This window comes from Anser cygnoides, chromosome 15 (assembly GCF_040182565.1).
Source record: "Anser cygnoides isolate HZ-2024a breed goose chromosome 15, Taihu_goose_T2T_genome, whole genome shotgun sequence".
NCBI classification, from domain to species: Eukaryota; Metazoa; Chordata; class Aves; order Anseriformes; family Anatidae; genus Anser; species Anser cygnoides.
In genome coordinates, this window is record NC_089887.1 from 7,988,906 (window position 1) to 8,012,458 (window position 23,553).

Consider the following 23,553-nt stretch of genomic DNA (forward strand, 5'->3'; position numbering starts at 1 on the left):
ACGTGCCTGGCCCCGCCCCGGCCCGCCCTGGCACCCCGGGCTGCGCGTGCGCAGAGCGTGAGGTGCGTCTGAGGGGCGGTGACGGGAAGGGGCTGAGGGGACGGGGCGGCGTCCTCCCCCCCCGGGCTGTCGTCCCGCCTTTGATCCCCCCGGCAGCTCTCCACCGCAGGTGTATGCAGTCACAAAGCAGAACAAAAGGCACAACTCCCTTTTCACCCTCCCTCCAAGCTCTCGTTTTCAGCTATAGCGTTTCATCAGAGCTGACGTGACAACATAGTGGGGCATCTTGGAAGCCGCCTGCTCCCCGTGTTCCTCTAAGGAGGTGTCTTTTAGAGGAATGACAAGGGGCTCGGTAACAACCTGGCAAGCGTGAGCTTTTCCAGGGAGGCTTCGATAGTGACTAAAAACACTGCTGAAGGCCTGCCTGACCATGCACTGTTGTGGTTGTTCAGACTGATGATACAGAGGACTCCTCTGAAATTAGTACCTTTCCTTACCCTGACTAAAGTTCAGAGTTTTGGGGATTAGTTCACCAAATTCAGAAATTCTTGGCTGCTACAACAGTAAATACTTAAAAATGGATGTGGTACTTCACCTCGACCTGTGTTGGGTTTCCACTCTCTTCAGGTTTTTCCTCCAGACAGACCCTTAAGGTCAATAGGCCTGGAGGTGGTGAGATTCCTGAAAAACACAAAATGCAGGCATCTTAAGATAAATTGGGTCTTTACAGAGTTCGCCCTTCAAAACTTCTATCTGCAGATGAAAGAGTACAGCTGTTTGAAAAGGAAGATTTGGCTTTAAGTCCTTGAGCATTGCATTTTTCTTGTAAATAACTATTTTGGAATGGCTCTGGCTCAGACTAAACCTTACTGCTAATGTAGAATTTCTGGAACATGTTTTAATAGTTTTTTTACAAAGCTTACACTCTTGGGTCTGTGACAGGAGCATGGGTCACTAAACAGAAGGTTCTTAGGTCTACAATCCACAATTATTGTCCTGAAGCTGTAGGATGTGCACGCAGAGGACAAAGACATTGCACAGGCAGGAGAACAAGAACTTGAGACTTGTGCATGCTATGTCTGTGTTCGGGAATGCACTGGGGTATAGTGGAAGCTAGTAGATCAGTAAGTGTCCTGAATGCAATACTCTACAGAGGAAGGATAGGCTGGAAAAACAATCCGTACTGAAGCATTTTAATCTGGGGTAGGTCAGTCTGTATAAAAATCTTGTGGCTTTTCACACAGGAGCATGTGCCCTTGCTAGAACAAAAGCTTTAGTTCCTCTGGGTTTGGGTGAGGTATTTTACCACTGTAATCACTTATGTTCTAATAAAAATGTTTATTTGTGGTAATAGAAAGAGAGGAATACCATAACCAATTGGCACTGAAAGCAAATCTAGACAAAACCCATCTCATTAGTTGAAATTCCAGCTGAGTAAGGCATCAGGGCTACTATCTCTAGTCTCTCAAAAAATGTTTCTTAGCGGCCACAGAACAGTTGATATTTTTCCTTTTGATCCAATTTGAATGGCTGGAGTCTAGCACCTTCATTTCCTGGTAAGAGTGATACTGGAAGCCAAACTACCAAGGCACCCTAGCTTCTACCTGGAAGATCTTCTGATTAAGCACTAATCAAATCCAACCTTACCTATCCTGAGAAATCAACAAAACCAGAGCAACAAAATATCACCAGAGGATTTTTCTGTTCAGTTCATTTTCACTAATGTTTAACCTCCTTGAGGAATGTTCTTGACATGAGCGCTTTAGACAGTTCTCCCTGGGAAGATTTTCTTTCTCCAGTAGTTAGATGGGCTAAGGCACTTTTCAGTCTATTTCTTTTTATTTGGTTTGGGATCAGGACTCTGCTTTCTATGTACGTTCTTGTTTGTAAAGACAGATTAGCTTATTTTTCCCGTGAGGAATAAAACAACTTTATAATCAAAATCCAAAAACAACAAAAGCTACATTTGCTGCTTTTTAAACAGACATCTGCTTGCAATGTGTAAACTAATAAATACAATTGGTTCAGGTTAATTACATGTTCTTCACAAGGCAATATATTTTATCACATGTGAAATGTAGGTAATGAATTGCATACTGAATAAGAAATATATTAGCTTTCATCTTTGCATTGTTAGTATACAACCTAGGTATGTTTTAATAAGGCATTTCAAAGTTCCTATCCAGTGTTACATTTGTCATTAATATTTTGCCGCAGTATTTGTATACTAAGCATATTTTTTTTCTGGACAGGCCATAAAGTATGCAGTATTCATGCACATTTAGGTAATAATTTTAATATATTGTTATTTGCACATATGCTGGTGGAATTGTACCCTATATCAATTGGTGGGCATTCTCAGAAAACTATTTGTTATGTAAGTGTATGCATACATCATTCAAAGCAATTAGCATGCTTGGGGAGGATTTCTGGAAAAAAAAACAAACAAACTTATTTTCTACTTTCTCCTCAAATTTTTAGGTAGTATTTCTTCTTTCTCTTGGTGGAAAATTTATATCATCTATTTAATACTTAGTGCCCAGAAGGTCCAAAACATACTCAAAGGTTTTGAATACCTACCTAGAAAGGAGTATTTTAAAGACAGTCTGCATTTGCTTTGTGGTGATCACAAGGAGCCTTGTCTTCTGGAACAGGACACACAGCTACAGGACCGGCTGCACAGCCTCATGTATTCTAGGACTGTAATTTTCCCAATTAAGCACAGCAATTTAACAACTTTCCCTTCTATTACTATTAGTAGTAAGAAATCAACTACTAGAAAGAGGGTGTAAGATAAACAAATACAGATACCTGATCTAAAATCCTTTCTCCCAAAGGTAACCTAGGAATCCAGTTCCTCCACACATTCCTCTTGGTATCTTTGGGTCCTTCCAGCTCTTTAAGATTGGACACAACTGGACTCCACCAGTCTTGGTTGTACGTTCCTTTACAAAACCAGCTTGAATTCTTTCGATGGCGTGTATTACTGAGCTTTTTCCTGAGCTGGTGTAATACTGTAAAAAAAGAACTCATAAGTGTTTGTGAAGATGAAACATATCTTAACTGTTCCTTTCCCTTCCTGCTCGTCTTTCCTGACAGCAACCGTTAAGCTACACAACGGTATTCAAATGTAAACATCCTACTAGCCATGTCAACAGAGCGTATTCATGAATTACTGAGCAGTTCCAAAATCAGCACAGCAGGAGACTGAGAAGGTCATTTAGTACAAAATGAGGACAGAGGCAGGCCTGTAACCACCACAAAGTATAAATCTAATTTTTGCCTACTTAAATACTCTTCATCGTCATTTATTGCATCTGTTTTATCACTAACCACATATTATATTACTACTATATATAATTATACTAAATTTCTTACTATTAGATAATACTGTTTTAAATCTAGTAGACACTTATCTATTGATTTTCAATAAATAAAATTCATTCTGTGTATTAAGGTCCAAATTCTCAGAATTTATACAGAAATCCTATGAAGTAATGGGATTCTCATTCCCTGAAGTTATCAAAACATTCCCTATTTTATATTATACACACTTAAATCCTCCTTATCAGTTACGACGCTATTTTAGACATTCTTAAATTATCAAGAGTAAATTGTGGCATTTTTCCAGCAGTGGGATTTCAAGCTCACATACTATGAGCTAATAAGGAGAGAAAGCAGGCAAACCAGCTGTTACAAGACACTGAACTTTTGAATTTGATCATCCTTTACTTGAGTCACAGCCAAAACCAATCATGTAGGTTTAGCAAAGGATAACAAAGTTTAATGAATGTCAGAGAAATGGAGAACAAGCAATGTCAATCATAAAATGCTGTCAACCTCCTGTCACTACTTTTTGTAGTTAGACTACCACCTGAATTTAAGCCAGTTTTCCAGTTCTCTTTTAGATTGACTGCTGGTATGATGAAAGATGCTTTCTTTTTCCTGCCCTTATATATAGGGCAGACAGAAGAGAGAATAAAAATTCTAGTAATTTGCAGAATTATTAACATTTTACCTATTCAATTATTTGTATTGTGCTTCTAGGATTTATTTTCTCAACTAGGTTACTCTACACAATTAATCCCTCATATTTTAAGGCAGTCTCACTTAGAAATCTTTGACTATTTACTTTTCCTATCTTAATTCTAAACATATAGAAGTTTAGAGGCTATTCAAGGTGTGCCTTCAGTCATATCACCCCTTAATCCTTTTTATTTCAGCAATTAATATACTAGCTTTATCAAAAAACTTCCAGGAAAAAAAAAAATGAAAAAAATGAAAGAAAGAATGAAAAAAAAATCTGGCCATTTCAAAGAATTCTTAGTATGATTTTGACACTTACTAGTTTTCCTAATCAGTTTGACATCTTATTAGTTTTCCTATCAGGTAGCACCATGCTTTCCCAGTCGTTAACTATTCACTGTAACTAATAATGCTGTATTAGAAGAAATTAATAAACAGTCATCTAAGAAACTCTATTTATGCAACAACATATTCACCTATCAGAAAATGTGTATTATATGGGGATTGGATGAGCATATGAAAATTAGAAAATATGTAAACTCTAAAGAAAATTAAAACTATTGTAAGTTATTTATTAACATTTTAAAAGGAAAAATCAGGGAGAAAACAGTTTCGTACACTGAATTAAATATTACATTAACCTAAATTCTTTCAGATTTTTCTCCTTCAGCCTTTTCTCCTTCTGCCTTTTAGACAGAAAATGCATACATAGAACACAGCATATCTTTTAAAATTCAGAATTTAAACACACAGTCCATATCTGTCCTGGTATTTTTGCAAGTACTCTATTTGGATATGTAAATACAACTGACAATTGTATATGAGCATAATGCTATTAGCATGTACTAAGCAAATAAATAATGGTATTTCTGACAACACAGATAAAAACAGGTAAAAAAAAATCACATTTCCACCTTCTTACATTTTAACATAAACCTTCACATTCGTATCAAAAGATTCACTTGGATTTCTAAATATTCGAAAGATGGTTTTACACTTTTTCCACTCACAGCTTTGAAAACATTTTGTAAAAGCAAGGAAACATTTTTTTTCTACTCAGTGAATGTAAAAACTGAGGCATAAAATATTATTTTTTCAAGATTAGTATTTCAGATCTCAAACCTTCTCATTAAATGAGACTATTGCCCAACGAGAAGCACAGTAAATTCTTACACTCCTTTTGTTTCCAAGATTCCTATCATGATAAATGAGCTGATTTAGCACCTTAAAGTCTTGATACATGCAATTCATCTTCTTGTACTCTCAACTGACTGGCGCTCTGTAAGAAAGGTGATTCTAAAATTATGTTTGACCAAGGAAAACAGAATGAAAATGAGGCAGGGTTAGATTATACTTAAGCTATCTATCCTTATACAATTTGAAAAACATTGTTGCCCACATAGATTTTCTAATGCCAGGTATATTGGAGGAAAAAGAGTATCTATTAAACAGGAGTACTAAAACCATGCTAATGTATCTTATCATTACAACATGTGTGAAATAAAGAGAGGATTCAATGTTTCTGAAATTGTATCAAAAACTTTATTTTATAAAAATCACAGGATCCATTTAAAAGCTGAAAAGATTTTGGTAAGGATAAGTCAGAAATTTAACTGGATTAATCAGAAATTAATTTCAACTGTGAGCACAGCAAAATTACCAAGCAGTTTAATATGTGTGCTTACATTTGTCCAACTAATTCAACACTACTACAACCGTATGCTGATGTCTTTCTTACCAGAATGAAATGACATTTTGTATCAGCTACTAACAATACAGTACCTCAAAACAATTTTCCCATTCAAAAAGCCAGAAAACTGCATCTACCTACCACCAACTAGAGATACTTGGAAAGCCAGTGAGGAAGTATGGAGCTTTTCCCATAACCTGCAATACTTCATTGAACACCATTTTAATCTTCTTATTTAGTTTTGCATAGACTTTTACAGGGTAGTTAATTATTCTTGGTGCTTCCTGTAGCAGCTGGCAGATTTGTCTTGTTAATGGTCTGGTAGACACCATCTACATTTTTCTCTTCATCTCCATGCCATCCCTGAGGGATGTCTATCTGGGCTTTTCTAGACTATCCCTAGAGATCTGATATTTTATCAGATATGGCAGAATTAATCCACCGTCTTTCAGTAAGCTTAAGAACATACATTACTGTTGAATTCCAGGGATTCCTTTACCTGATCTGCCATATCCAGTCTTCAAAGGAGATAAACAGTGACCAATATATACCAGAAATTACTTTAATAAGTAATTATGGATAAAACACATCACATTCAAATAGCTGAACTCAAAAAATCCTCTGTACAGGGACTCAGAATTAAGGCTGAATGTGATCTGTGTTATATTCTACTATACTGAAGAACACAGTGTATTGAAATGGCTCAAATAGTATTTGGTCTAGCAGTCCATTTAAAGCAATTTTGCTTTTTCACATTTAAAACATGCCAAGTCCAGTTCAGCAGAAGTTTTAATGACCACCTGTTACATATTTAACGTACAGCTGTTAAATGACTATTCTGGATTGAAAAGCGAGTCCACGTCAGGATCTGCACGACTGCAATGCAAAGCGGAACCATACAGATCAAATAGAACATGACATCATGAAGACCTAAAAACAAACTGGTGAAAAAGATGAAAACACAGATTTCAATATGAAGAAGATAATTTCATGGTCATTTCACAGCAAATTATTTTTTAAGCATTCACCTTATAAACACATGCACATTACTGGGTACAATAAATTCTAAATAAAGGAATTATTATCTCAGGTATCACTGAGATGTATTCAGTTATATTTTCTGATTCTACATTCAGATTTTACGTTGTTTACTCCTCTCATAATAGCCAGGAGGAAATGAGATAACTACTTTACTACACATCTGTATTATTTAATATAGAAATTAATTTAAAGCAATATAATTCAATTATAGAACAGAGCATCTGAAAAGGTTTAGTGAGACTGAAAGATCTGGAAGATAAAGAAAAGCAGTACTGGAAGCAAACATTCTAACATGAAATTATTTTATTTACGTTAAAATCTGAACTACTAGCTATCCACATAGTATACTACTGTAGTTGCTGAGGGCTAGGTGGGAGTCATGATTAATGCACAAAACTCACTATACTGTGCAATAAATAGGCTGCTTGATATACGAAGACTAATTTAATCTAATTTATTGTTTTAAAAGAAGGGATTAAAAGATTATATAAACTACTAAAATAATACTTGTGAAATTAACACTCAGATGCTTATTTATTCTTGTGGATGAATAGTATTTCCTGATCTAAATCTTCTTAAGGAATAAAAGCGTCAACAACTATGAATCAGAAAGGAGAACATGAGAGTTAAAAAACTCCTTCTTTGAACAGCATGGTTTCTGACATCTCAAATTATACATTTTGGTATTCGTCTAGTAGCTAGAATCATTATCTACTGGCATTCTGTTAATTATTGGATTCTAATTACTTAAATATTAGGAAAGTCAACTCAAGCTAAGAAACAGTCCCTAAATGAATTTTCTCTCCAAGAGACAATTTATTATCTATTTTTAATTAGCATTCAAGGGTTAGATGGGAGACTCACAGAACAGCTATAGACATGATCCAAAAAACCCTGAAATCTGTGAAAAAAACTCTCATAAACTTGAGTAAGCTTTTGAATGGAATCTAAGAGTTTCTTTATATCACAAAAGAATCAATTCATGTCTCACTGTATTTAACAGAAAAATGCTCACAATCTCGAACATAACCTAGTGCATACATGTACACGCCCCCATCCCAATCACAATTTATCTCAAATCCCATACATGTTAATGCTACATAAGAAAACAAAAAAACATAGGCTTTCAAGTGAGTTTATCGCTCAGGCAATTGCATTTAATAAATGGAAGCTATTCACTAGCAGGTCACTGGCCCATAGCCAGTGTTTATTGGTAGCAACAGTAAACCATTTACATGTTATTTACTGGCCTGTATTCACTTGCATTTTCAGTCCACCTACAAGCAAACAAGGGCCCACATCATGCACACCACCATCACAACCGCCAATAGTTAACTGTAGGAGCAGTGTCAGCAGAGATGCCACAGACAAACTACTTACCTATCTTACCTATCTGCAGTTGCAGACAGGACTAAGATGCAGTTAACAGCATGCTGGGGTTTGTACTTTGGCTGTTCTGCACACTAAAGAGGATTGCAGTTCTCAGTACTAAAATTCTTCCACATTTATATAAAAAGAAGGACAAATGTGAAAGAACACCTGCCAAATTACTGACTTTCACTGATGCAATCCTGATTTGGTTTGAGTGAAGCAATATTGGTTTAAGAAAATAATATTGCCTATTGTTGTGTTGTAAAACCTCAACTTATGAAAAGTATCTATAGTACAGAGAACAATGAATGGAAAAATATTTCATTAAGAGACCAGGATAAATCAAGAGCAGTGCTCAGATTTCATCATAATAATTAGCTGAACCAGTTATCAGAAACTTCCAAGTCTACTGTCATTTCTTGCACATGAAGGAATAAAACATACCATCTTCCCCTAGACCTCCCTAATATCTGTCTGAATAGAACGTGATGTAGTCCAGAAATTCAGTACAAATGCATCAACAGTTCACAATGCTTCCATTACATAATGAAGAGTTACTGTCAAGTAACTTAATTCTGAAGAATGAATTTGAAAAGCACACTTTTAAGAGAAGTTAATTGCAGTTGCAGCAACTCTCCAGAAGAGGGAGTTTTTAAACTAGGTATCTTTTCCATAGCAAAATATAAAATAAATGATAGTAATTTAAAATATCAAGCCGTATGGGACAGGTAACATTTTATTACCATGATGGATCAAAAACAAACAAACAAACAAAAAAAACAAAACAGGACCACTCTATTCTGAAAACTATTGCTCAAATGTTAAGCTATCACATTAAAAATACTTAAGGTATCTTCCACTACAAAATGCTTAACTTATGTGTAGCTACCCCATTCCATAAGAATGTGGTATAATAAGTATATTAATGTATAGTGTATATGGAATCATGTGTAACACACAGAGAACTGTGTATTATATATCAGCCAACTAAATGTGTGATAGAGGTTATACCGAATGGCAAGAACACTTCTGGAAGAGAAATACACAGTTCATAGCAGAAAAGTCACACTTTAGAGTTACAAAACCAGAGGGAAAAATGAGATAGAAGTGGATTTCTCCTAAGGAAGAAGACATACTGATGGCTAAGAAGATACTACCATTGGGGCAGCAGTAAATACTGGTAATGGTAAGTAAGAATTTGGTGATGCTAAAGGTCAGTTCAAAGGTTTCATTACAGAAGAAGAGTGGAACAATCTTCCGTATGTCTGGTTTATTACAGTACAGGGATCACCGTCCAGTGATAAGCATTTTATCATTTTTGATTAATCTCAACCATCAACCTGGAGGTGCTCCAGATGAAAAGAGAAAGGAGACTACAGCTTCTTTTCTTCTAGGCCTTCACTCTCCATATAAAACTGTTTCACTGTCTTACCAGCTTGAGTGCCCTGCAGAATACAACTGTAACTGAAGCCACCAAGATGATAACAAACTATTGTCTCAAAAGATCTCCAGGGATAAGAATTTGACTCAGAGCATGCCAGATGCCCTAATAAGCTGGTCAGGAATGTCGTCCTTACACAGGCAGAGAATACGTGTGTGCAGACTGTTCAATATCACGATGGCAACAAAAAACAGACAAGCTTAAAAATTGGCAATTTACAGTTGGCTGGTATTCTAATAGAGTTTTATTAACTCTGCTGAAACAATAATGAAATACCCTGATCATGGAGAATACCGAAGAGTCATAGATAGTATCATGTAGCTGAAAAATCAAAATGTCACTACTGGAATGATGAGGTATAGGTAAGGTAGTGCCATCTCACAGACTTTTTGCCAGAGGCATAGAATCAGAAGACATGATTTGCTCAGCAGATAGCTTTTGATTGACAGTTTCTTTCTGATACAGTGCAAGATGAGCACCAAAGACAGAATATTTGTGAAGCCCACTTCTGAAGGGAGTACGCTAACAAAATGATTTCAAAATATATAAAACAAATGAAGTATGGGAGACACGCCCTTCTGCCATAAGGTAAGAACCTTTTTTTATATATGCAAGTTGAAGTCATCCAGAAAGTTTGTGAGCTCCAGCATTCCGTGTGGTCTTGCATAAGCAATGTATCAATAAATGAGAAAATGAAATGACAGTATTAAACAAAAATAAGAGTGAACAAGCAGAAAAAGCTTATTCCCATAATTTCTCAAGTGTACACTCATTGCTGGAAAATGTTTTATACAACAGAACAGAATAGTTCTGTTGGAAGGGACGAACAAAGATCAAGTCAACTGCCTGACCACTTCAGGACTAAGCAAAAGTTGAAGCATATAATTAAGGGCATTGTCCAAATGCCTCTTGAACAGTGACAGGCATGGGGCATCAACCACCTTGCTAGGCAGCCTGCTCCAGCAAAAACTTGGAAAGTTGCTGAGAATACAAAAGCCAACGTTCAAACTTTAGAGCCTGAAAGGAAAGAAAAGGAAGGCACCTGGACATTACTTTTCTATGTTCATTCCATAGAACATTAGCATTCAAAACATACAAAAGACAAAAAAAAAACAAAACAAAACAAAAAAAAACACACCACCACCGCCACCACACGCAAATCAAACCAAACAAAAGCCACAGCGAATCCCATACATCTTACTGAGATTCTTCCACTTTGTGAGAGAATCTGTGGAACAAAACTAATGCAACGGACAGTATCTGTATGTAAGAAGGAACTGCCCACCTGTAACAGTAACACTAATATTTTCACTATAGCTAAGTACTGGTACTTTTTTTGTTATGCTTTAATTTTCAGTTAAAGAAAAAATGAATAATTAAGAATTCAGCAAATTTTGCTGACTAGTTTATGGTTTTTGCATCTTCTTTCTTTTCTTGGTGAATAACATTGCTGGAAACTCTTAAGACACATTTATTCAGGGCCCAAACATTTTAGTAATGCAGAATAAGGATTAGCTGTGCTATCTTCACAATTCGCTACCACTAATATCTAATAAAGTAAAGGCTTTTTAGAGCACTTACTAGATATTGCCAGCATTGGAGAAGGAAGGACATAGCTGAGACTGTACTGGCATGGGCCATAACACTCCGTTATATGTAATTCACATGTTATTTATTGTTAACACTTTGAGCATGTTTGAAATGATCTCCTGTATTCAGTTTCTGTTTTTCCCCAGATAACAACTCTGTCCTGAGACAAGTGTGCATAAGCTGCCTGTCTATGTATGGCTGAAATCAGAGACCAGTTGATAGGGTTTGAATATGTATAAGTAATTTTAGCTCAGTCAATGGTCAGAGTACACCGCCATGGGCAAAGTGACTCCCGAGAAACAATCTTCAGTAGTCTGGTCTTTGTGAACATGCACACTGTACTCCATTCACAAAGAAAGCACTTACTGACCAATCCAGAAATTACAATTTTTTTTAATATCTGATTTTCATTAATTCTTCTCCAGAGAAGCTGCTGGATTTGTCAGCTAGCTGGAAGAAGTGTCAAATGACTAAGATCAGACTCTGATGGTCAAATTTGGAGTTCACGTCTGATGTGCACATGAACACACATATATACAGAATGTGTGCAGACTTTTGTATTTAAGACATTCTTTTTGAGGGGGTGGGCGAGGTATATGCGCAGAATATTTCGGGTGTTTTTTGATTAACTGATCTCAACTTTGTACCTTTAAGCTGTTCCTTGCACTAGTAAAATAAATCAACATAAATCAATTTCAACACAACTCAATTTCAAATACAGGTTTTAGGGACTGAGTATTCAAAGTATTTCAACTCTATATCCAATAAGTTTATTGTTGCTATAGTTCAGAGTCTACTTATTGGAAAAAAAAATAGGACTACTGTGATTTAAAATCCATCCACAAAGGGATCGTTTCTCTGGTTAAAAGGGAACAGATCTGAAGTTTTCTTGCTTCAAATCTGAATTTCTCTGAGTCATCAAGATGAATATATTCAAGCTTTCTCATAATTCAACATCCAGTTCAACCTACCACTCCTCTGCAAAAATCACTCATCTTATTTGACATTATAATGAGGTTCATGTCCTTATCACATCATCTCACTGTCTGACTATCCACAGAATGCATTAAAATCAAATCGACTGTTCTCAAGCATAGCCTGAGACATAAGCCTTCTTTGCTTATGTCAAGATGCTTTTCTGAAGACTACCTGTTGCACTTTTATGTTGTATTTTTCCTCTTTTTTTTTTTTTTTTTTTTTTTTACAAATTTCCTCAAATACAAAATATTCTCTTAGCCTTAGGTAACACATAACCAGTCTTTTTTCCTTCAAGAGCTATGTCCACAAAAGTTGGTATAGAATAATTATCTTCTATGCATTTTTTAAGCTTTCTAATCAGAATTGAGTAGAGGAGATATGTAGTACTTAGGATATCCATGTTGTTCTTTCAAACAAATCCTAATCGGACTAATTTTTGCTTTTTGGTGCTGACTTCAATAATTCTGTACGTTGTTACTTCCTTTTGTTGGACATAAATAAACAGCCTGACCTTTTTAGCGTACTGACTCCCTGTTAATTTATTTATTTACTTTTAAAGCCCATGCATTTCCAATGTGTTAACTAGCAACCACAGCTTTATGCTGTATATTAAGGTCTCCAGGGAATGCAATGAAATCATTAGCATTAGAATGGTAAGCAGTATAGAAGCCAAAATGATACTCCTATTTGAGGTAAATTCTCCTTCAGTGATTACACTGCTTTCTCTCAAATAAAAAATATATCTTAAAAGCAAACCTATTAGGATTATATATTTAAGGAAATCAGCTTGTGAGATAAACAAAACACGGAAGCCAGGACTACATCTATCTTAATAAGAAGTAGTAGGTGACCTCAAACTGTTCTTTTTATTTTTTCATAATGAAAAGGGAGATGGTCAAATACTGAAATGTATCCTTTTTTTCCCCCAAATTAGGTAGGTGTGCTTAAATGTATTGTTTAATAAAGGATTTATTCCTTTTAAAAAAATCTAGAAAACATTTTATTTCTATGCATAAAAAGAAAACAAATGAAAAATATGTTTAAAGTGCTCATATTTTTGAAGCACAGCCGATGCAAACTACTGGTAGATTAGTTTTCCATTTACTGTCTGAATGACAGGATTATTTCACTCTAAGTTCTGTGATTTAAAGCACATGTGATTTTAAGCAAATTTCTGAACTCACCTTGGATCAGGCTGAGCAACTTCATTATTCAAGTTCTCATATCCAAATTGATTTAGTATGGTAACCACAAGCATTGGAGCCAAAGATTGGGCAGGCTTGGTAAATAAAGCATTGGTACCAAAAACCATAGAGGAAAGTGGTGATCTAAAATATTTCAGAAAATAAATCCAAACATACAACACCATGTTATTAGTATGTAGAATCAATTACAATAATGATTCTTTAAATCCTGTTAATATGCAAATGTTAACTCACAATAGATAGCTTTATATTTTACACATACTGACTGCAAACAGATCAGCTATCATAATGAAATCTCATTTTCTTTGGAAATTAAAGACAAAAAAAACCACCTCTGGGCTATATACAGCTTGGCCCCAGTTCTGAAATGACTTGCACACAAGTTCAACTTTTGCACACTGAGTAATTATTGAAGCTAAGCTAGACTGAACAATGCATGGAAAATTAATTAGAACGTAAGATTACACACATGAAGCCAAAAAAGGATTTTTTTTCTCTGTGAAAGCAATAGTTCTCACCTTTGAGGGTGAAGTCCTGTAATACCCTTTGACCAAGATTGAATCTGCACTAATACAAACATTGGTGTAACCAACAGGAAGTTGCTTGCACTTTGATAAAAATCCAAAAGATCCATGAGTTGTCATATGCTAGCTCACAGCTGGTTTTATCACTTTTTATTTCGGAGAGATAACAGCAACCACTTAGACTTTGAAGTTTGCACTTTAAGTAGCATAAGTAAAACTTTCTAAACTCCTTTTTCACGTTAGAAAGATGACAATAGATGTATAGGGTTACAAAATAATTCAATTTAAGCTGACATTAACAAACATTAAAAAAAAAAGCCACCTGGAGAACTTGGCTTATACAATAGTGCAATTAAAACTAGAAATTACCTAATAAGCCGTTCAAAGTGTTCTGCTGAAGTAATGGCAGGAAACTTCATTAAAGTTCTTATCTTTACTTGTGCTACGTTGTTCTTACAAAAAGTACGTCTGTGTCGAGCACCCAAGATCACTTACAGCCTTCCCTTGACATAACCTAACTTACTAAAGAGTAACATCACAAATTACAGTGTATTTCAAGAAAAACAGTTAAGAATGACATACCTCCGCTTGTGCTTTATTAAATCTGCATCAACAATATCTGCCAAGGGCAAATTGAACAAACTAAATGAAGCTTGTACAATTACCCTAAAGAAAGACAAAATAATTAAGATTCTTTTTAAAATACATTTTCAAAATAAAAATGGTAACTGATGCCTAATTCTAGCATGTGCATCCAACTACACTAACATTTCTGCAAACACACAAAACTGAGATGTTCATTAAAACATGGTGATGTATGTTTAAACAGAAGTTCTGAAAGCACTGGTAGGTCTGTTCTTAATTGAGAATTAGAAATTGATATGCAGACCTAACTTTTTTTTTGTTTTTTCCTGGACACTGGTGGAAAGAGTCACAAATACTTGCTTGATATTATCAGTAAATGTCATTTAAAGTGACATGAAGAAAAAAAAACACCTTATAGGAACAAAAAAACTCAAAATTTTCTCTTGAAATCTGAGATGGACATGGAAAGGACTGGAAAGACCACATGCAAGACAAATTTCAAAGTGGAAGAATTAGAAAAGTAAAAAGATTTTATATGCATTCCTATGTATGTATTCACATTTTGCATGCACATATGCATTTAAATATGCACACACACAATCTGACTCTTAAACTGCTAACTGAAACCATAAATTCAAGTATCAGGACTTCAACATTTTGTTAAATTTTGGCTGTGATTAGCTTTTACTAATGAGAGGCTTCGAACAATTACCACTTTAAAGTCTTTAGGCACCTTTTAAGATTTTCCTTTGGAAATCCAAATATATCTTCATCATTTAAAGTGTGCAAGTAATGAAATGCAATTTACTGGTCACACAATTCAGCGTTACAGTAGCCCATGACTGAAATACTGAAAATGAGAATGAAAATAGGAAAAAAAAAAAAAAAAAAAAAAAAGAAAACAAAGGTAGAAAAGGAAAGTAGGAACATGTAGAAATAAAGCAATGAAATTAAAAAAAAAAAAAACAAACAGAAAAATGAACTGCTGCAACAATATTCTGATACAAACAGGTCTTTATTTCTAAATAAGTTTTTGCAAATGTTATAATGTGCTTCCTCAATTAAAGAATTACTTCCTGGCATCATACTTCCCCGTTACTACTGAAAATGCAACCTAGTATTGGTTGCCTAATGGATACCTGACTTACTGGTACTTATTTTGCAGTGCAATACACAAGTGTTCATGCACTACAAAATGTGGTCTGAGGCTTCCCTAGCAAACACTCACTGAAGAGTTCCTCTACTAAAATCTTTGTAGTCAACAAGAGGTTCTGCTTACCTTGTATCTGAACTTGTCTCACGTTAAAACAGACATATGGCAGGAGGCATTTGGCTGCAAACCATAGTCACTGATCATTTCTAAGCCTTTTTTTTTTAAAGCAGAAATTAAAAGCTGAAGCATACTAAAATGAAAGCTGAAAGAAGTTGTAAGCAGTTTTGAGTTTTCTGACGAGTGAAACAGAACAGAAAGAAAACCATAAAAGCAGTGGCAAAATCTTCAGGCTATTAGAAACAGCTGTCCACTCTGTTAGAATTATTTAAGTTGTGTCTATGAAAAAGGAAATATACTTGCTTACATGTTTGTTGTGAGATAAAATGCCAAGAGATAATAATGTTCTGGTCCTAGAAAAAACATGACAGCAGCAGCTACTCCTTCAAAGTAAAAGGAAAACAAGATGATTCTGTAATAACCAAACTTCTTCAATGAAGCGTGACTGAGAAGAACAAGGCACTGAAAAGACAACATATACACATATATGAGGAAAAGACATAGCATAGTATTTCAGCAGTAGGAGAGCTATAAAGCACAGAACAGACACAAATAAATCATTACTACCCAGTAAAGAAGAAAAAGTTTTTCTAAAACGTACAAACCAAATTAAAATATAAAAATTCAACAAAGAAAATATTTACTGGATCATTCTATGCTGCATCTACCGCGTAAGAATGGTTTCCTTTCACTCAAAACTAGCCAGATAAGAACTGTTACATTCTGAGGAAAATCCTATTTCCCATGTTGCCTCACTATTATTTAATGGTCATGATCTTTGTTTGATACTCTTCAAATAATTAAATTTGCAGCACGTTAACTGTAAACCAAGCATCTTGCCTTGTGAATTTTATGATCAGTTGTCTTTCTCGAACCGTGTAATATTCAGATAAAGAACAAGAAGGAAATCTCCTTATACATTTGTTCTCATATTTGAATACTTTAACACAATGAATAAAACCAGGATGCTATGATGACACAAAAATTACTACGGCAAATACTATTTCCAAGCTCAAGACTTCTATTTAAACCAATGATCAAAGAGGTAAAACAAATCTAGAAAGTTGGTATAGCAACAAAATCTGATTGTAAGAAACTAAACATACTCCTCGCTCAAGGCTATTTTCATTTTTTTCATAAATGGGCTTATACTAGAAATTGTAAGATGTTATTTAGTGGATGCTATTGTAAAAAACATGACCTCGTCTCCTGTAATTGAGAAATAACCCTGTCTCAGGAAGCACTTATGATTTATAAAATTCCTTATTACCTGCATATTTTTAGGACAGCGTATTTTAAGAATAAGTGCTAACTTAATGATGCTTTACATTTAAATTTGCCTTTGTTTCAGCAACAAAGTTTACCTTGTAGGCAGATCTTATTCTTTGCAGCCACTACTAAAAGGAACCTGAGACAGAAGCTGCAGTCTGAGCACAGACCATCAAAGAACGGTTCATAAGAAGGGGCTTTATTTTACAAGGGCTGGGTGCTTTTCCAGTAAGTGAAGTTCAGGACATTGCCACCAGAGAATTTCTCTTATTATATCTTGAGCTCAAAGGGACAAAACCTGAGAAAAATAAGGTCACAGCAAACTCTCTACGGTTCAGTGACCTCCTAGACAAAGAGTCTCTGGGGACCAGAGAGAAATGCATTTTCTGAAAGATTGTTCGTTTCACACTGTCATGCTGATTGTATCACCAGTGGTGACTGCTATATATTGAGTGTAAGCGTATGCAAGCTTTCCTAACTTCTGTAGTTTCTGATTTATTTCCAAAGTTCATAGCCTAGCCGAGTTATAGAAAAAGAAACTATAAAACTTGTGGCAAGGATAAAAGTTGAAATGATTTATATTTAAGTGTTATGGAATAGAAAAGGTATGTTTAGGATCTGGGGGAGAAAAAAAAAAGTCACTTCTGTGTTATATATGCAAAAGCCAAAAAATGTAACTGACTTTGAACTGTGAATTCCATGTGCACCTCCATGCTATCCTCTTTTAGATTCTACCTACTGAAAAACGAGTATGTTTACATTCAGTGGGACATATTTTTGCTGGTTTTCATGCTCTCACACATTACTGGTTTGGGTTCTCCTTTCTTTTACAGTCCGTTACTCCTCCCTCCATCTCTGTCTGGGGTCTTGGAATCTTTCTCCATACCAAGTAAATGTAGCTGACCAAGACAGTAAACAACAAAGTAGATGGGAACGTATTATTCTCCAAAACCAGCCATTCAGAGTTTTGTTTGCTTTCATATATTTCAACAATGCTTTTAATACCTAATTAATTTTTCCAGTGTTTTGTACAGTTTATCTCAGAAACTTCCTGAAGAAGAGATTATTCTTTCATCATATATTACAAATCAAAAGCAATGACAAAATAATTAAGAATTATATAGATTTTGCTTTTAGGAACTTTTTATCTTGATCATGCTTTTCATTCCTTTATGCCTGGGTATTACAAATCCTGTAGGCCACAAAACATTCATTCCTTGCATATTCATATTTCACATTCTTGTAAAATGGTTTTCTACCAGTCTGCCTGCTTGTCCTTTCTCACTACCCTAGCCTTACATCCGGTAAGCCTTCCATACCTACAGGTATTTTCTTCTTCTAGGGCATTGGTGAGCTAGATTTGTTTCTTGGTATGGCCAATCATTTACACTGGAGACACCATTTTTTCAATAAACACTGTAAATAGATACCTTAATCTAATAAGAACTACTGAAACACCATATTTTCGTATTTTGAAATACAAAAGTGATACTGCCTACCTGAGGACAAATAAAACCTGCTCCGTACATGACACTTCTTATTGAGGAAGAAAGGACATCCTTAGGAATGAGATTATCCGCAAAGATCATCATAAAATTGTTGCAGAATGCTAGGTGAAAGACTTGGAAGAAGTTCATAGTTACAAAAAATAAAAAGTTTTTCTCTGTCATAATCTGTTTGGTCAATGAAATTACAGAGGACCAGGAAAGAACCCTATCACCATTTTCTAGATTAGCATTCTCCGTAAGAACTTCTCTCTGCTCATACTGACTAGTACTATACTTGCCTGTGTAACACATACAAGCTGTTGCTAATGCTGCAACCAAAACAGCAAAAGCCTGAAAACTGGCAAAATTTTCCATATTATCTGATATTAGACCACAAAAGAGAATGCTCGTAGATCCGATTAATGTTGCTACTTGGTTGTATTTAATAAGCTGAAGCCTACTCTCATGTCTTGTTGAAATTTCTGCAAAGAGCGCGCACTGCGCTAGAAGCACAAAAGTAAGCAAACCATCAAAAGCACATAATGCAACAATAAGGTGAAGACCACTTAGCCAGTCACCTTCTTCATAATGTTTCCAAGGAAACCAAGGAAGCAAAAAGGCTAACGCGTATAAAGGAGCTCCATATAGAATTGAAAACTGGCGTCTTGAGCAGCATGCAAATTTGGAGTTATCTTGGATATATCCGAAAAGAGGATCGTTAATGGCATTCCATATCATAAATACAACCTGGGGCAAACAAGCAAGAAACACAACAGAATTTATCATTAGTGTGATTTTCCTGCAGAGGTTACACAAACCCAGAAATAACAATCACAGTATTTATTTAACATGAATCGCTACTAAAAGAATAAAAAAAGATGCAAGGTCAAAAACAGACTTGGGACCAAATTCTTAAAGGTATTTAGAGTTTTACATTAATTCTGAAAGAAATCAAACTGAGTAAGTAGGCAGGTGTAAACGACAAGCGAACCTGCGCCTCTTAGACTTCACTCCTTCGAACACTTCTATACCTGGGATATATCTTCCAAACTCTCACAGCAAATAATTCATGACATGAGCTGGCCCATTACATTCAGGAGTCTATTTACAACAAGAGTTGCACACCTGGATAATGACTTGCAGAATAAGGGCAGTATCTATGTACCTGAACACCCCAAAGGAAAGCACTACAGTCAAAGATATCTATGGAGCTGAGGTGCAAGATTAGTTTAAAACATTAAGTGAAAATATCAAAGGTAAAAATCTTTCCAGCAATTAAAGTTCGGAGTCTTTTAGTCTAAAGACTGTAACAAATGGGTTTTATGTGTATTTTAATTTGTGTATAAATTAACTAAATTTAAAGTTAATGTACCGTATAACTATTTGCAATGCATTCAAAAGAAATTCTTTAAAAAAGAAACAAAAAACTTTGTTATAACACAGACACATAATCCACAATGGTAATCAAAATATTCCATTGTACAATACCTGTGCTTGATGAAACGCTACTTCTGAAATTTTGTATCGGTTTAGGAAAAGCTTAACGTAGTAGAAATTAAAGATACTGTTCATCATTCCTGCACCTAATGTAGTCATGGAGTATGCCAGCGCATTTGGTTGAATTCCCAAAACAAACTTCATCTTCCAAATTGTACGAATCTATTCTTCCTTGAGTTACAAAAAAGAATTACAATGGTTGGTAAAATAATTTTCTAAAGTAAAATGATATAGGAGATTGGCTTGTTTCAGAGGTGTAGGGATGGACTCTTACAGGAAAACTCCCCCATCCTCACTTTTTCTTCTAAAATTAGCAACGCATTTTACTGAGCTATAAGACACTGAGCACAAAACTGAATAGGTACAAAATATTAAGAAGTCAGTGACATTTCTAAATATAATCAATGCTTACAAATCAATAGAACAAGTAGACAGAAATTTAAAAGAATCTTTTCTGAACTGGTGCACATTAAAATCTGCTATTGCAAACACCAATGCTTGTGTAGAGGTTAAAGTAATTGCATAAATTTTAGATCTTTCTTGCTAGTTACGTAGTTTTAGAATTATGAAGCCGTGTAGGAATGAAGTGACTCAATTCATAACCCTACGTATTCCATAGCTATGAATGTCAAATGCAGCATACACTTAGATGAGTATTTCTTTCAAAACAAATAGAGTTTTGTTTTTGCATTTTTAAATGTTAATAGCTAACAAGCATGGAAGCAGTACTTTTAACTAATAAACAAATGAGATGTGAACAGAAGCCATAAAACCATTAAAACACTTTTTAACAGTTTAAACATTTTCCTACTAGAAGAGACCACATGTAAACAAAATCCTGAAAGTAACTGGTATAGGGCAATACAGCACTTAAAGTATTTCCAAGTAACAGAGATACTTTAATATAGTTCTGTAGTATATCAAACAGATCTTCAGCCAACAATTTTTAAGATGCTGACTTTTTCCACGTATCTAGGAATTAAGTGAAATATGTTTGGTATAATCTATCCCGTGAAAATAGCTAGCTCCAGGGAACCTCTGCGTTCTAAAGTAATGATTACCTTTATTGTTCTCGACCAGATTCAATTCTATGATCCCAACACAAAAATACTTCTACCAGTTACCTCTTTTTAACTGAGCCTTTATTATTCTTTATGCCTATTTGAAAGACGCCGTCTGCCATTAATTTGGAGATACTTCAGGTTCAAATTTCAGCCTTATTATGCACACTAACTCCAGAGCTTCACAACCTGCTGTCAATGGTCCATGCTTTGCTCCTCCACATTGTATTTACGACTTTATCCTAAATGCAGTTTTCAAATATCCATCAAAATACACAGTTTGAGTATCTGTTTGGTTTGAAGATCTGCTTGATAAGCACATCTATAAGCAACTCCCTGAACTCATCATATCAATGATCATGACCACGAAAGACACAAGAAATTTAAAGCAAGGTGGTTTCCAACCTTCTAGCTTCCTGTGGTTCACAAAGTGGCAGAGGACAGGCTGCTGTGAGGGCAGACGGTAACCTCCTAATCACCAGGTGAGGCCAGACAAAAGCTGCAGATCAAGTAGAGGGCTGGAGAAGTGTCCATTCTGGCTCAGACAGAGGGCAGAACAGCAGTTTTTCCATCCACTCCCAAACACAGAAAGCGAACTACGTACAGAGCACATAAAAGGTGGTTGGTTGCATTTTTGTGCATATCTTTAAGATGCTCACATATGAATCTATATGCAAAGAGAAGATAACTTCTCTTGACAGGTAAGAAAAAAATCAAGCTGACAAACAACTTGAACTAAGTTTTTTCTTTATAAACCCAGTTTATTTATAAGAATATGACTGAGTTTTTAGATATTTGAGCATGAGTATTTTCAAATTTATTTTTCAGACAGCTATGGCTGCAAAGGCTCTTTCATTTCCATATGATTAAATTTTTCATCTTTGTAACACATTTGGTTTCATAAACTGAGAAACCTTAAATGAAGAATAAGGTTATTGAAAAGATGGAATCTGGAATGTTTGTTTTTATGAAGAGATATTAAAATTGTGAAAGACATTATAATAAGTATGTTTTTGATAGTCATCAAATTCTTTTTAGAAGAAATGTGTGTTCAAGTCTTCACAAATGTACTTCATGAAGTGATTCATGTAGAAGATATCTTTGGAAAGGTAGACATTTCATCTGTAACCCTTTCTGGGTTTTCAAATGGAAAACGGGAGGCCTCTCCTCTCCCTTAAATTCCACAGGCATCAAGAATAAGCATGCTTGACATTAACATTCATTTCTCAAATCGTACTTGACTCAGTTCCTTCCTACACATAAATAGAAAAATGGTTCCCTTAGCTTCAGAAAAATTGAAAGCATTTCTTCTACAAAAATCTTCTAACAATGTGCAACCAGGCCTCTAGTGTCATGACTAATTATAATACACAGGATCTGACACAACTCTTTACATTAATTGGTACATCTGGTCCTGTACCTTGTTTATGAAATAGGTTCAATTAGAAGTTGAGGTACCACACTTCCTTTCCCAAAAGATGTGCTCTTTAATTGTACAACAATGAAATCATGCGTGAGTACCCCCTCCCTCTTCCTAAGAGTCAACCTTTACATTGAGCACATTAAAGCACAGGTGTTGACATTTCGTGACTCACAGAAGGCAATCGGTTTCAGAAATATCTAGTGGTTGCAAGCGCGTTAATACAGATGAGCCAAGAGAAGAGGCTGTTTAAAGCAGTGAGACGCAGCATGGCATTACTCGCATCTCTCCCAGGGCTAGGTGACGACCTCTAGAAGCTGGAGCACAAACTTGGAGAAGAAAAGTGGATTCCCAAGTGGCAACGAGCTTTGGCTGGACCACACCGGGTGGCAGCAGGCCCTGCTGGGTCCCGCACTGCCGTGTGGTGCTCATGGCCCTGATGGTCACAAACACCTTCCTCGTCCTCAGCCCCATTAGGGCAGAGTTAAGAATAAACCCTTTCCTAGTCCTGAGGGGCAACGCCAAGGGACAGGCTGCTGAGGGCGGATGAGAACCGAAAGCACCCGGAGCAGGAGGCACCGGCAGCGCCTTCGAGCCCGCCGAGCTCCTGAGAGGCTGAGGAGGCGCTGCCCGGGGGCGCTGGCCTGAGAGAAGCGGGCACACGGACCTTTTTCCTCAGTAGCCCCCAGACCCAGCTCCCCGTCCCTCGCGTGGCAGGAGGCCGCCGGAGCAACCCCCGGACCGCCCTGTGCCCAACGCGGAGCCTCCCTGGGAGCAACGCCGCTGAGGGGAGCCGGGGGTCCGCGCCCCGCCCCGCCTCACGGGCTGCTCCCTCAGCGCCCCGCGGGGGCTGTCGAGGCGAGGGACGCTCCCCAGGAGCCGCGGCTTCCCTCACACCCGGAGCCGCGGATTCCGCCCCCCGCCCCCAGCCCCGCCTCAGCCACGGGGAGCCCCCAACAGGGACCAGCACCGCCGCGCCCCCCTCAGCCCCCCGCACTGCCCGGCCCTGCCCGGCCCGACCCACCTCCTCCCCCTGCGCCGCCGCCTGCTGGGGCGGGGCCACATTAACCCGGGCCAACCTTTCCTTCTCTCCCATTG

At 36.4% G+C, this 23,553-nt stretch overlaps 1 protein-coding gene across 1 annotated transcript; it reads right to left on the minus strand.

The window, feature by feature from the left end:
• Positions 1-595: 595 nt before the first annotated feature.
• Positions 596-23,539, minus strand: LOC106033500 (transmembrane protein 180). The gene is made up of 10 exons (XM_048067461.2): positions 23,480-23,539; positions 21,441-21,631; positions 19,966-20,145; positions 18,490-19,224; positions 16,029-16,183; positions 14,449-14,532; positions 13,322-13,465; positions 4,346-6,657; positions 2,812-3,014; positions 596-681 (listed from the first exon to the last, which is right to left on the minus strand). The coding sequence occupies exons 3-8, from the start codon at positions 20,116-20,118 to the stop codon at positions 6,528-6,530; spliced, it is 1,401 nt and encodes a 466-aa protein (XP_047923418.1). The 5' UTR covers positions 20,119-20,145; positions 21,441-21,631; positions 23,480-23,539; the 3' UTR covers positions 596-681; positions 2,812-3,014; positions 4,346-6,527.
• Between the last annotated feature and the right edge of the window lie 14 nt (positions 23,540-23,553).

Bases quoted from the DNA above. Each gene is read 5' to 3' on its own strand.
- LOC106033500 (XM_048067461.2), bottom strand. From the start codon at position 20,118: ATGAAGTTTGTTTTGGGAATTCAACCAAATGCGCTGGCATACTCCATG. The intron at 16,184-18,489 runs GTAGGCAGTATC...TTGTCTTTTCAG, and splicing joins CAGGTTTTATTTGTCCTCAG to TGCCTTGTTCTTCTCAGTCA. The intron at 6,658-13,321 runs GTGAGTTCAGAA...CTTTTTCACCAG, and splicing joins GTTGCTCAGCCTGATCCAAG to TTTGTTTTTAGGTCTTCATG.